Source organism: Poecilia reticulata, chromosome 1, assembly GCF_904066995.2.
Source record: "Poecilia reticulata chromosome 1, P_reticulata-male-v2, whole genome shotgun sequence".
NCBI lineage: Eukaryota > Metazoa > Chordata > Actinopteri > Cyprinodontiformes > Poeciliidae > Poecilia > Poecilia reticulata.
This window is the reverse complement of record NC_088830.1, coordinates 1,451,051-1,466,015: the sequence shown is the minus strand read 5'-3', so window position 1 is coordinate 1,466,015 and position 14,965 is coordinate 1,451,051. Positions and strand designations below refer to the sequence as shown.

At 40.2% G+C, this 14,965-nt stretch overlaps 1 protein-coding gene across 3 annotated transcripts in view; it reads right to left on the bottom strand.

The window, feature by feature from the left end:
- Positions 1–14,965, bottom strand: part of slc5a10 (solute carrier family 5 member 10) — a 73,491-nt gene that overhangs the window by 54,893 nt on the left and 3,633 nt on the right. For all 3 annotated transcript variants that reach the window (XM_081607361.1, XM_081607303.1, XM_081607324.1), the window contains exons 3-8: positions 3,387–3,491; positions 2,711–2,770; positions 1,527–1,631; positions 1,295–1,400; positions 993–1,073; positions 73–278 (exon numbers count right to left, since the gene is read on the bottom strand). In XM_081607361.1, the coding sequence (XP_081463487.1) occupies positions 73–278; positions 993–1,073; positions 1,295–1,400; positions 1,527–1,631; positions 2,711–2,770; positions 3,387–3,491 (663 nt within the window). The remainder of the gene's footprint in view (positions 1–72; positions 279–992; positions 1,074–1,294; positions 1,401–1,526; positions 1,632–2,710; positions 2,771–3,386; positions 3,492–14,965) is intronic.

The window sequence follows — 14,965 nt, the reverse complement described above, 5'->3', positions numbered from 1 at the left end:
TTACACTGTTACAGCTTACAATATTTAATAAATGAAAACCTAATTTCAGCTCTGGATATACTTGGCATGTACCTGGTCTGTGCACCAGTACCAGGTGGCTAGTATGGTGAGCCCTAGTGTCATGCCTGGCCATGGCAGGTCTCCGGTGACGGCGTCTCTGAACAGGTGCATGGCGTCAGCCCGTGGCAGATGGCAGGTACTGTTGGGGATAATTTTACTTGGCACCGCGATGCTGTAAACTTGCTCCAGATTGTTGTAGCCACCTATCTTGTTAAAAGCTACATGCGCGCATGCACACACACACACACACACACACACACACACACACACACACACACACACACACACACACACACACACACACACACACACACACGCGCACACGCACACACACACACACACACACACACTTTTTAAACATTAAAACTCAATACTTGGGTATTGTTGTAATATGCTGAAGTTCTCCTGAAACATTTATTATTTTTTCCTCATTTTCAGTCCAGTCCTTTTATCTGACCATAACATGTTGCTCAGGATGAGACCCAACCAGTAGCCCTTCATGAATCACCATGTGGTCCTAATGCTATGTTCCAACTATCAAGCTGTGTCATTGTTCATATTTTTTATATACAGAACTGGATCAGGGGCTCTGCAGTACTGTACCACTTCAGGAAGCTCTCCAAATATCACCATATCTCACTGGTGCACCATAAGGAGTCACTGGTTGTACTGAGCCTATATTGGACCTCACTGGTTCTTTGGAAATGTACAGTTACTGGACTGGAAATGAGTGAAAACACAGACTAAAGAAAAATGTTGAAGCATCCTTGTAATGCCTCAAAAACATGTTCATTAAGCTCACTTTAACACACCACAGGATCACCATTCTACCTGAATGCAAAGCCTGGAGAAAATGGCATTTAGACAACACTATATATGTTTATGTATTTTACAGATGGAATTTGCTTTGAAATGATACAATTTGCCCGTACCAGTAATTGTTAGGATGATTGCGCCGATGATCATGATAAATGTCTGTAAAGTGTCTGTGTAGATGACAGCAGCCAGTCCACCTGGTTAAAGCGAAGGGAGAAACATTTTCACCAGTCATTTGTTTTCAGATGTCTTCCAAATGACTTTGTAGTAACTATTAACTCTGTTAACAACAAATGAATATAATTATTAATTACATCATCAGAGGCAGAAACAACACTTGTGCATGTCATATTTTGGATCTAAAACCTAAAAAGCAAAAATCAAAATGCAATAGATGCAGTTTTATGATCGTGTCTACCTGCTATGGTGTAGAGAGCAGTGACCACCAGCATGAGGACAGTGGACAGGTAGAGGTTCCATCCCAGGCACACCTGGACAAACAGGGCTCCAGAGTACAAGTCAGTCTGGCCAAGCAAACAAAACACATTTGTAATGCAGGCAGTAAAAATTCATTTTGAATTTTTTTGTTGTGTTATTTTTAGCTGTAATGTTGTTGCACTTTTCCTCATGTCACTTTGTTCCTGCTGTACCGATATCTTGGTGAAAACAGACAGCAGGAGTGAGAGGACAGCGAGGTACGTTCGGATCCTTTCCCCTCCAAAACGACGTCCCAGATACTCTGGCATTGTCACGATCTGAAAACACACATTTTCACATTTTTAAAGGTCCCACAATTAGTGACAGTTTCTGATGTGGGTGAAATGGGCCACCAGCATCTTGTGGGGGTAGAGTCCCAATCTGTGGTCACTTTAGCTTTAATAACATAAAGCTACATCATTTTTAAAGCGTAATCAGTAATACTTTTATAAAAAATGTGTGCCAGATCATGATTTCTTGGTTAATGTCAAGTTGTCATAACAAAGACATTTTGAATAATGTCAACTTTGTATTAAAAGTGTCATAATTTACAGAATGACACTTTATGACAACAGTCATTCATGGAGACTTATTCATGTTCATGACATGTGTTGTGTCAGTCTTATTCACAACCCGTCAAATAAAATGTTACCGTCTCATTGAGCAAATAAAACATGCATGTTAGTGGAAACCTAACTAGACAGGGTCATCTACCAAAACTGACAGCAGAAAATCTGTTAGAGACACCAAAAGACTGGAGACAAAACGCAGAGGTTCATCTTCCAGCAGGACAATGTCCCTAAACATAGTCCTGGTCAAAGTCCAGACTGAAAACCAATTGAGAATCTGTGGTGAGACTCTTGTTCACAAATTAGATGTGTAAATCTGATAGAGACAAACACATTTGTTGTGTACAAAAAGGGGTTTTACAGAGTATTTAACCACATGAAAGCTTGTAATTGTAGCTTGAGAAATTTTTGGGGAAAAAAAGTATGTGAATACTTCAGTTATTAAATATCAGTGTGATGATAGCTGACAGCAGACAAGCTTAATGAGTTCACATTACTTCAACTTTGAATGTACAACATTGAGGTATAGAGTAACCTTTGACATTTGTTTTGAAATAGTAGCTGAGTGGAACACCTTGTTAAAGAATTTATAAGGCGGGGAATCCTTCCTTGTTTGAAAAAATGTTTTGGCACCTAAATGTACCTGCAGAACTAGACTTGACAAGAAAACACACACCTGTGTATACCTGTGTGTGTGTGTGTGTGTGTGTGTGTGTGTGTGTGTGTGTGTGTGTGTGTGTGTGTGTGTGTGTGTGTGTGTGTGTGTGTGTGTGTGTGTGTAAACTAACCCCAGAGGAGATGTAGACGGGTACAAATATCCAAGCGAGTGCCAGCAGCACATAAGTTGCCTGAGATAGGGCAAGCAAAAGAAATTGTTTTGAGCAGATTGTAAAAAAAAACAACACATGATTCAAATCTGCTATGAGCTCTTTAGAAGAAGACAACTATTTCATGTCTGCAAGGCCAGACTGGGTTGGGTTGAGGCATGAGTAAAACTGGCAGGATACGGCGCAGGCATCCTACCAGTTTTAGACATGTCTTTGTTCTAACAGCAGCTCAAATGGACCAGCTGCCTCCTCAGCATGCCATGAAGTTCTGCACTTGGTTCAGGAGTATGGAACCAGGAAACACCCTAAAACATGCAGGAGACCCTGGAGGCCTGACTTTGGACACCGCTGAGTTAAAGGTGCTGCCACCTGCTGTTTGCTGCATGTTACACCAAACCTGAAGGTGATTTAATATGTCAAGTCCTCGGAGAGAATGGATACAAAAGCTGCAAATCCAGATCTTTTGTTTGAAAACACAAAGGGAAGATTAGATTTTGCGCTCTGTGTTTATCTTTTTTTAAAACCATTAAATGACCAAAGAAATAAGAGATATCAGCAGGCCGGATGTGTTTCATTCCAGGTTGTAAAGTGTCTGGTCACCAAACCGATACGGATGGATCCTGTGCTCTTTACTCACGTTCCATTCAAATCCAGCGACAGCGATTCCGCCAGCGGCCCCAGTACCAGCCAGGCCGATGAACAGACCCGAACCCTCTGAGCTGGCGAAAAGAGACGAGCCAATCTGTGTACCAAGCAAATATGTGTTTAAAGTAATATTATTAAAGTTCATTTGTTACACAAACAACGGATTTTCTAAGATCCTTACAACTTTGCATAAAAATAAATATTTAAGCTATGCTTTTCTTTATAGAATGCTATAGCTGACCCCTATATGGAGGCTCATTTTAAACCTTATTTACAACAAATCCTAATACAGGGTATAGAAGATTACTGTGGAATAGTTATATCCAGGGGTGAAAGTAGGGGGGTACAGCAGGGTACTGTGTACCCCTAAAAGATTTAGCGGGGTACGCAGTACCTGCAAGAGAGGGGAGCGGCTGTTGGCTGTAAAAAAATCAATCGGTTCACTGAGCAGCCGTGACTGATTAGTTTTTCAAGAACAATCTAAAACAGACTTGATCAGTTAATAAATAACTTTTTTTCCCATTTCATATTGTTTCTGAACTCTTAATGTTTTTCTAGAGCAGCGGAGCAACACGTCGATCATGGAAGGTTTTGAGTTGATCTCAGCATCAGGTGACAAACTGAACGCAGCCAGGATGCTGAGACCAGCTGAGACGTCCTCCTCTGATTGGCTTAAAATGTTCGTAACTTTATTAAAGAACAACAAAAACAAATCAACAAAACGTGTTCAAATTAATGACCCAACAACAATAATCTCAGTAATTATTGTTTCAACAAGTTGTTGCGTAATTCTGTGCGTTTTGGTTTCATTATCAAAATAACGAGCAGAGCAGGAGTTTAAAATGAACCAATCAACCACCACTGTGTTCATGAGGCTTATTAGTGATCGCAAAATAAATATAGAGCCTGAAAACCTAATATTGTAACGGACTGAATGTTATGTTTTTAACATAATCTCTGGTCGGCTTGTGGAGCGCAGGAGGTTGCCATGGCAACGGGTGTGCTTAAATGACAGAGAGTCGGACAGTAAAAACGTGTGAGTGGTTTAGAGTTGATCACCTGTTCAGGTTGTTTTACCTTTGTTTACCTTTGCCTTGGCTCATCACAGCCACTGTAGTTTCTGAACATTAAATCAACGACAAACTTGGACTAATTACCTCGTTCTTTGTGAGTATAAGTCATTTACAATAATCAAACACAGTAAATATGTTTCATTAAGTATTTAACAAACAAATGGCTTCTACCGCGATAATTATGTGAAATTAAATGAATTGTCTAATAAAAAATAGTTTGGTGCTGTTGGGCTCAGAGTCTGAGAGGCTTTTCCTTTATTAAACAATTGTGATTTTTGCCTCTTATTTAGTGGAAATATTGATGTTGATCATACTTTTTCCAAAATAATAACCTTTTTCAACCTTTATAGCTCCACTGTTGAAAATGAGGCTCTAACATTCACAAATGTCATTGAAATAAAATCCAGTCCAACATCTGGTTTGAGGTGATTCCTCTGGAACCTGTTGGAGGAAAAACATCCCAACTTCAGAAGATGAGCTTTAACCTAACAGAGCTCTGTGGTTCCTACTGTCAGTATGAGAGTCAGGGTGAGGAGGCGCCTTGTTAGGAAGAGAAGTGGAAGCTGCAGGATCTTCAGAACAAACAGGTCATGATGCTGGGCTACTGATTATCCCTCTGTCTGGACACAGGATCAATAGAACCAGTATAAAACCTAAATGAATGGTTATATGCCAGACATGGAAAACTGGGATCCACTCCATGCCATGATGTTCAGGATTTAGGTCTCATGGCATCTCAAGGTGTCAACATTGCAGCCAGTGGGCTGAAGGAGGAAATACAGCTTTATTTTGTAGCAATTCAAGAGCTACCAGCTTTTATTGCTTCACAAAAAAGTTAATCAGCACAAAAACTCCAAGGCACACAAAGAAGTAATTATGTATATTTTTTTATTTTTTATTTTATTTTATTTTATTTTTTGCCATATTATCCCCAAGAGTTTAAAACTACTTTCACCCCTGGTTATATCTAAATTGTAATTCTGTCTAATGGCTCTGAAAAATGTTAAAGATAGAATCAGAAATTATTGAATATGATGTTTATTTGTTGTATTTTGGTTGGCACTACTTTGTGAAGCGGAAGGTTACGCGCTTATAAAAAGAATCAAGGTGGAGCCTCCTCTCAGTGTTTAGGTTTTGTGTGAAAAGCTGTTCCCCTGTGAAAATCAGCTGAGTGAAGCTGACACCCCACAAACGGAGTACTAACCACTCAGACTATTTTTTCACGTGGGTGAGGTGTCAGCTTCACAGAGCTGTGAAATCTGTCCCCTAGTGTCGGGAGAGCGCATTGCAGCCAGAGAGGCGGATATGACAGATCTGACCATTTTCAAGAAGCTTCTGATCAATTTCTGTGTAAAAATAACTCATATAATCATGTCAACATTGTAACATTCAGTTTTAATCAGCTGCTGTTTAAAAAAGTAGCAATAACAAAATCGTAAAATAAATAAACGAGGTCTTTCATTGCCAAGAGAATCAGTCTTTTTCCTACTTTTGTCACTCAAACCCAGTGGTTCTTAACCTTTTACGAGGTACCGAACCCCGCATTCACCGAACCCTTCTCATCCCCCGCCCCGCCAACACACAGAATACTTTGCGGTATTCTGATTTAGTTTTGCTGAAGTAATTAAAGACACAAACTCAAATCCATGCTGAGTGGATCTCCTTCAATCAGTGCTCCTCCGCAACTCTGATTGGCTAAGCAATATAACGTGATCCTCTGCAGCAAGTGATGGCAAAGCGAGGCGTCATCACGACTTTACACAAGTGAGTCTTTACAGGTGCTGAGGCTCCGCCGAACCCCTGGGGTTCGATCGAACCCCTGGGGTTGGATCGAACCCAGGTTAAGAACCACTGCTCAAACCTGACAACAAAGTAAGTCACCAAACACAGTTTTCCAACACATTGTGTGAATTTATAATACTATCACACATAACAATCATTGAGAATTTTTGAATGGTTGCTCTTTATTTGACAAAGCAATGAGGAGTACGGGGGATATTTCAACTACCAAATAATCTGTTCCTTCTCCATCTCATAGGACCAGGGGTGAAAGTAGGGGGGTACAGCAGGGTACTGTGTACCCCTAAAAGATTTAGCGGGGTACGCAGTACCTGCAAGAGAGGGGAGCGGCTGTCTGCTGTAAAAAATCAATCGGTTCACTGAGCAGCCGTGACTGATTAGTTTTTCAAGAACAATCTAAAACAGACTTGATCAGTTAATAAATAACTTTTTTTCCCATTTCATATTGTTTCTGAACTCTTAATGTTTTTCTAGAGCAGCGGAGCAACACGTCGATCATGGAAGGTTTTGAGTTGATCTCAGCATCAGGTGACAAACTGAACGCAGCCAGGATGCTGAGACCAGCTGAGACGTCCTCCTCTGATTGGCTTAAAATGTTCGTAACTTTATTAAACAACAACAAAAACAAATCAACAAAACGTGTTCAAATTAATGACCCAACAACAATAATCTCAGTAATTATTGTTTCAACAAGTTGTTGCGTAATTCTGTGCGTTTTGGTTTCATTATCAAAATAACGAGCAGAGCAGGAGTTTAAAATGAACCAATCAACCACCACTGTGTTCATGAGGCTTATTAGTGATCGCAAAATAAATATAGAGCCTGTAAACCTAATATCGTAACGGACTGAATGTTTTTAACATAATCTCTGGTCGGCTTGCGGCATCTCGGTTTGAGCTCAGAGTCTGAGAGCCTTTTCCTCTATCAAACTTTTTTTTTGCCTCTAATTTAGTGGAAATATTGATGTTGATGAAGCCTTCTCCAAAATAATAACCTTTTTCTACCTTTATAGGTTGAAAAAGTTTTTTCATTAGTTTTCAACACAAACTGTTGAAAATGAGGCTCTAACTCTGCAGATCTGCAGGATCTTCAGAACAAACAGGTCATGATGCTGGGCTACTGATTATCCCTCTGTCTGGACACAGGATCAATAGAACCAGTTTAAAACCTAAATGAATGGTTATATGCCAGACATGGAAAACTGGGATCCACTCCATGCCATGATGTTCAGGATTTAGGTCTCAAGGTGTCAACATTGCAGCCAGTGGACTGAAGGAGGAAATACAGCTTTATTTTGTAGCAATTCAAGAGCTACCAGCTTTTATTGCTTATATATACAGGTCCTTCTAAAAAAATTAGCATATTGTGATAAAGTTAATTATTTTCCATAATGTAATGATAAAAATTAAACTGTCATATATTTTAGATTCATTGCACACCAACTGAAATATTTCAGGTCTTTTATTGTTTTAATACTGATGATTTTGGCATACAGCTCATGAAAACCCAAAATCCATCTAAAAAAATTAGCATATTTCATCCGACCAATAAAAGAAATGTGTTTTAATATCAAAAAAGTCAACCTTCAAATAATTATGTTCAGTTATGCATCAATACTTGGTCAGCAATCCTTCTGCAGCCTTCAATGCAGCATGGAGGCCATCAGCCTGTGGCTCTGCTGAGGTGTTATGGAGCCCAGGATGCTTCGATAGCCTTAAGCTCATCCAGAGTTTTGGGTCTTGGTCTCTCAACTTTCTCTTCACAATATCCCACAGATTCTCTATGGGGTTCAGGTCAGGAGAGTTGGCAGGCCAATTGAGCACAGTAACACCATGGTCAGTATACCAGTGGTTTTGGCACTGTGAGCAGGTGGTGCTGAAAAATGAAATCTTCATCTCCATAAAGTTTTTCAGCAGATGGAAGCATGAAGTGCTCCAAACCTCCTGATAGCTGCTGCATTGACCTGCCCTTGATAAAACACAGTGGACCAACACCAGCAGCTGACATGGTTCCCCAGACCATCACTGACTGTGGGTACTGGACACTGGACTTCTGACCTTTTGGCATTTCCTTCTCCCCAGTCTTCCTCCAGACTCTGGCACTTTGATTTCTGAATGACATGCAAAATTTGCTTTCATCCGAAAAAAGTACTTTGGACCACTGAGCAACAGTCCAGTGCTGCTTCTCTGTAGCCCAGGTCAGGCGCTTCAGCCACTGTTTCTGGTTCAACAGTGTCTTGACCTTTGACCTGGGGAATGCAGCACCTGTAGCCCATTTCCTGCACATGCCTGTGTACGGTGGCTCTGGATGTCTCTACTCCAGACTCAGTCCACTGCTTCCTCAGGTTCCCCTAAGATCTGGAATCGGTCCTTCTCCACAATCTTCCTCAGGGTCCGGTCACCTCTTCTCGTTGTTCAGCGTTTTCTGCCACATCTTTTCCTTCCCACTGAGGTGCCTTGATTCAGCACTCTGGGAACAGCCTATTCATTCAGAAATGTCTTTCTGTGTCTTACCCTTACTGAGGGCGTCATTGATGGCCTTCTGGACAGCAGTCAGGTCAGCAGTCTGACCCATGATTGAGGTTTTGAGTGATGAACCAGGCTGGGAGTTTTTAAAAACCTCAGGAATCTTTTGCAGGAGTTTAGAGTTACTTTGTTGATTCAGATGCAGGGCCGTGCAGAGACCACTAAAGAGGCAGGTGATCAAAAAAAAAAAAGGGCAAATCTAACCGTATTTTAGGACAGAATATTAACAATTTAAGAATAACACTTAAATAAAAGCCCAACAAGGATATTCATTTAGAATTAAAAATAACTCACCCTGAATTACCATGACAGATATAATGAATGTAATAAAAGTGACATTAATGAAGGGAAAAAACTCAACACAGACTTTAAGTTTAGTTTCTGGTTCACAGAGGATGAAGTTAAATTTGTTTCCCAATTATTCAATGGGAAAAAAAAACTAACCTCAGTTAAGTAAAATAAAATTGTAATCAAAACTTTTGGAATTGTAATGATTCCTTTAAAAGAAAAAGTTTGGTTTAAAAGACTTTTTTTAAATTAAATAACTCATTTTTACCAAACAAACTTTTATTTGCACACATCATAAATCTTTTGTGATTTTAGGCCTTGCCCACGACGTCATGTGAGAATCACAAGCAAAACTTTGAGTCACAAAAAAACTTAGAATAGCAAGAAAAGATTTATGACAAGCGCAAATAAGTTTGTTTTGCAAAAAAGAAAGTCAACATTATGAGTAAAAAATGTGTGATTTAAATTTTTTTTTAAGTATTTTTTTAAGCAAAACTCAGGCTTTTCTCATGGTGACATGCATTAACAATTCAATTTTTTTCTGCGGTTCCATCTTAAAGTTTGATGCAGCTCTGCTTTCCTGAATGGACCGTCTTCATCTCCACTGCAGCAAACAGGCAGCTCTGTTTTATAGATTACAGTCACTAAAAGGTTGCTTTGTGCCCTTGTTTATATTTTAATAGTGTAATTCTGTAAAGACAAAATATGTCTGGTGGTCCAGCTCTGATTTACATATCTTGCTAAATTGCGGGTTTGAATATTGCAAAACTTTCCTATAACAAAAAAAACCTGCAGAAAGAAATTACTAATAAAATATCTTACATAAGCATAGTTGTATGGCTGGATGGATGGACATTTTTGTAATTTATCATTGTTTATTAAACTCTGAAAGCTGTGTGGCTTTGTTCATATTTTGTCCTAGAATGTGGTTAGATGAGCCCTTTTTTTGTTGCTGAGCACCTTTAGTGGTCTCTGCACGGCCCTGAAAGAATGAATATACAAATAAAAGAAGAAATATATATTTTGATAAGAAATAAAAGCATAAATATATATTTAGTTAGAGTTTCCGTCAAGAAAAATAGATATTTTGCTTTGCCTTTTTTTGCTTCTCCCTTTTCTGCTCGCTGTTTTTCCATTGGCTGTTTATCTGCTGCATCGTTATGTTAATGAGGAGTATGGAGGACCAAAACTGACATAATAATAAATAAAAGAATAAATATATAAATAAAAGAATAAATATATATCCAACATAATAATAAATAAAATAATCAATATAAAAATAAAAGTAGAAATATATAAATAAAAGAATATATATTTCCATTTGCTGTATTTATTTCTGTATTATTTCTTCGCTGTATTTCTGCTTCGTCGGTATGCTAATGAGGTGGGCTGGCTTCTACGTCCAGCTCTTCTACTATTGGTCAATAAACAGGAAAGAGAACGATCCGTGTGCAGATCGATTGTGAATGCCTGCGCATGTCCTCTTCGCAGAGCCTTATAGACCCTTTTCACAAGACGTCAAACATCTGTTTAACATCCTAACATCCACTATCTATACATAATCTAAACTGGACAAAATCCTCGCTGACTGATACCAGTTTGACTATGAAGATACGTGTTTTTTTCTTTTTTTCTAGCTGTTAGTTGATATGCTAGGATAGCAATAGTAATTTGTTAGCTGGCTAACATTACGTAGCCTTTCTGTTTTGGAAATAAAACGTGTTTATGCTCTAATCTTAATCACATTTTTATAGTATAGAGTGGGGTTACCACCCCTCATGTAAAATGCATGATCGTATTAAACCCTCCTCATTTCTGCTAGTTTCACCAGCCGCTAAGTAGCAACATTACCTGAAGCCACAAGTCCAAAACTTCACGGTTATGCCAAACACCCGCTGCTCCACCACGTCCTGAGAAGTTAAACTCTTGCTACGATCAAGACATGAGGAGGAAGACGCTGTTTTAGATATATATATATATATATATATATATATATATATATATATATATATATATATATATATATATATATAACATTTCATTGGAGAAATTTGATTATCTCTCTCTCGTAGACTTGGCAGTAGAAAATTGATAACATAGGAATAATAACTTTATATCCCTTTTAACAGGTTACACTTGATTCTGCTGTGGAAACGAAGTGCATGAAGTTTGTGCTCAAGTGGGAAAACCCTGTGGATCACATGGTGGGACTTCTGCTTCAACTGCTCACTACAGTATAGCATCGTCTCTGTCATCCACCAGTTCACTGCAGACTGGCACCAGTTCACTGCAGACTGGCACCAGTTCACTGCAGACTGGCACCAGTTCACTGCAGACTGGCACCAGTTCACTGCAGACTGACACCAGTTCACTGCAGACTGACACCAGTTCACTGCAGACTGGAACCAGTTCACTGCAGACTGACACCAGTTCACTGCAGACTGACACCAGTTCACTGCAGACTGACACCAGTTCACTGCAGACTGGAACCAGTTCACTGCAGACTGGCACCAGTTCACTGCAGACTGACACCAGTTCACTGCAGACTGACACCAGTTCACTGCAGACTGACACCAGTTCACTGCAGACTGGCACCAGTTCACTGCAGACTGGCACCAGTTCACTGCAGACTGGCACCAGTTCACTGCAGACTGGCACCAGTTCACTGCAGACTGGCACCAGTTCACTGCAGACTGACACCAGTTCACTGCAGACTGACTGACACCAGTTCACTGCAGACTGGAACCAGTTCACTGCAGACTGACACCAGTTCACTGCAGACTGACACCAGTTCACTGCAGACTGGAACCAGTTCACTGCAGACTGACACCAGTTCACTGCAGACTGACACCAGTTCACTGCAGACTGGAACCAGTTCACTGCAGACTGACACCAGTTCACTGCAGACTGACACCAGTTCACTGCAGACTGACACCAGTTCACTGCAGACTGGAACCAGTTCACTGCAGACTGGCACCAGTTCACTGCAGACTGACACCAGTTCACTGCAGACTGACACCAGTTCACTGCAGACTGGCACCAGTTCACTGCAGACTGGCACCAGTTCACTGCAGACTGGCACCAGTTCACTGCAGACTGGAACCAGTTCACTGCAGACTGGCACCAGTTCACTGCAGACTGGCACCAGTTCACTGCAGACTGGCACCAGTTCACTGCAGACTGGCACCAGTTCACTGCAGACTGGCACCAGTTCACTGCAGACTGGCACCAGTTCACTGCAGACTGGAACCAGTTCACTGCAGACTGACACCAGTTCACTGCAGACTGGAACTAGTTCACTGCAGACTGACACCAGTTCACTGCAGACTGACACCAGTTCACTGCAGACTGACACCAGTTCACTGCAGACTGGAACCAGTTCACTGCAGACTGACACCAGTTCACTGCAGACTGACACCAGTTCACTGCAGACTGGAACCAGTTCACTGCAGACTGGCACCAGTTCACTGCTGACTGACACCAGTTCACTGCAGACTGACACCAGTTCACTGCAGACTGGAACCAGTTCACTGCAGACTGACACCAGTTCACTGCAGACTGACACCAGTTCACTGCAGACTGGAACCAGTTCACTGCAGACTGACACCAGTTCACTGCAGACTGACACCAGTTCACTGCAGACTGACACCAGTTCACTGCAGACTGACACCAGTTCACTGCAGACTGACACCAGTTCACTGCAGACTGGAACCAGTTCACTGCAGACTGGCACCAGTTCACTGCAGACTGACACCAGTTCACTGCAGACTGACACCAGTTCACTGCAGACTGGCACCAGTTCACTGCAGACTGGCACCAGTTCACTGCAGACTGGCACCAGTTCACTGCAGACTGGCACCAGTTCACTGCAGACTGGCACCAGTTCACTGCAGACTGGCACCAGTTCACTGCAGACTGACACCAGTTCACTGCAGACTGGCACCAGTTCACTGCAGACTGGCACCAGTTCACTGCAGACTGGCACCAGTTCACTGCAGACTGGCACCAGTTCACTGCAGACTGACACCAGTTCACTGCAGACTGGCACCAGTTCACTGCAGACTGGAACCAGTTCACTGCAGACTGACACCAGTTCACTGCAGACTGACACCAGTTCACTGCAGACTGGCACCAGTTCACTGCAGACTGGCACCCGCCAAGGACCCAACATGGACGTCTTCTTAAGTTGTAAACCCTGAGTACATACTGTTGAAATAAAATGTATGTCTTTTGTAAATACATTTTCTCTATCAATGACTTAAATTATTAACTGTGGTAATTATGTTTGTGTAATGTAGTAACCATGTAAAGTGTTTAATATAATTATTAAATAGATGTTTTAAAGAAACAGCCACAAACCTTATGTCTTTGTTCCACAATGGCAGCTTTAATTTGAGCATTTCCTCTCTTCCACATACTTTGTTGCCAGATGTGTAAAATTTACAAAAAGAAGCAATTTAAATGTAAAAGTTGCACATATGTAGAATTACTCAAGAGAAGCTATTTACAATAGTTTTTACAGAACTCTACACATCAATTCATTTATTAATAGATACATATAGATATTAACTACACAATAGATACACAAAGATTTCATTTCTAACAGCTGCTAGCAGTAGTGAGTGTTCATCCAACAAGTGTGACTTGCTCTGTACTGGTTTGTCCTTTTAAATCAAGAGGCCCAGGATACTTTGACTAGGCAGCAGATGTCCAACAGCTGATTGACTGAATCTGCCATGGACAGAGGAACAAGACCATCCCAGATATGGCAGGTTGTTGGTCGGCTACTGTTGAGAAAGATGGACAACAAAACAAATGGAGAAATTATGAATCACATCAGAATATGTAAATTATTTGGCAGATGGTGCTTAAATTAGTATTTAAAATGCTTTTCTAAACAACAGTTTTGGAAGATGTAAGTGATTTTAGTGAAACTTAACAACACAGCACTGAAAGGCAGCGGTGTACGTGTATGTTTCCTAACTGGCTAAAGCTGCTGCTAGCTGGTTTACTCTCCGATCGGAGGCTGTTTATTATATACACAGTCAGAGAATGGTGGATTGACAATGAGTAATGATGGTTATCTAACACTTAAATGCTGTATTATTAAAGTTGATAAATAAAGTGAATCTCTAAACGTTACAGAACTGACAGAGTGGTGTATATTTTTCTTAACTGTGGCTAAAGCTGCTGCTAGCTGGTTTACTCTCCGATCGGAGGCTGTTTATTATATACAGTCATAGAATAGTGGATTGACAATGAGTAATAACAGCTATCTAAGACTTAAATGCTGTTATTAACCTTACCTGTTATTGTATCTTTAAGATAATGAGTATTCGTGAATTTTTCAGTCAGGTTTTCCGAGGACTGTTGAACTGAGGCCGAAAGCGTCAAGAAGGCAGGCATTCACAATCAATCTGCACACGGATCGTTCTCTTTCCTGTTTATTGACCAATAGTAGAAGAGCTGGACGTAGAAGCCAGCCCACCTCATTAGCATACCGACGAAGCAGAAATACAGCGAGGAAATAATACAAAAATAAATACAGAAAACAATACAGCAAATGGAAATATATATTTATTCTTTTATTTATATTTCTACTTTTTTTTAATATTGATTCTTTAATTTATTATTATGTTGGATACATATTTATTCTTTTATTTATATTTCTACTTTTATTTTTATATTGACTCTTTAATTTATTATTATGTTGGATACATATTTATTCTTTTATTTATATATTTATTCTTTTATTTACTTACGTCCGATATTTATTTATTCTTTTATTTCTTATTATGTCAGTTTTGGTCCTCCATAGAGGAGAGCTGCCTTCTATGTCTACTATTGACCAATGGAGCTTTGGAACCAACGTCACTGCGTCAGAC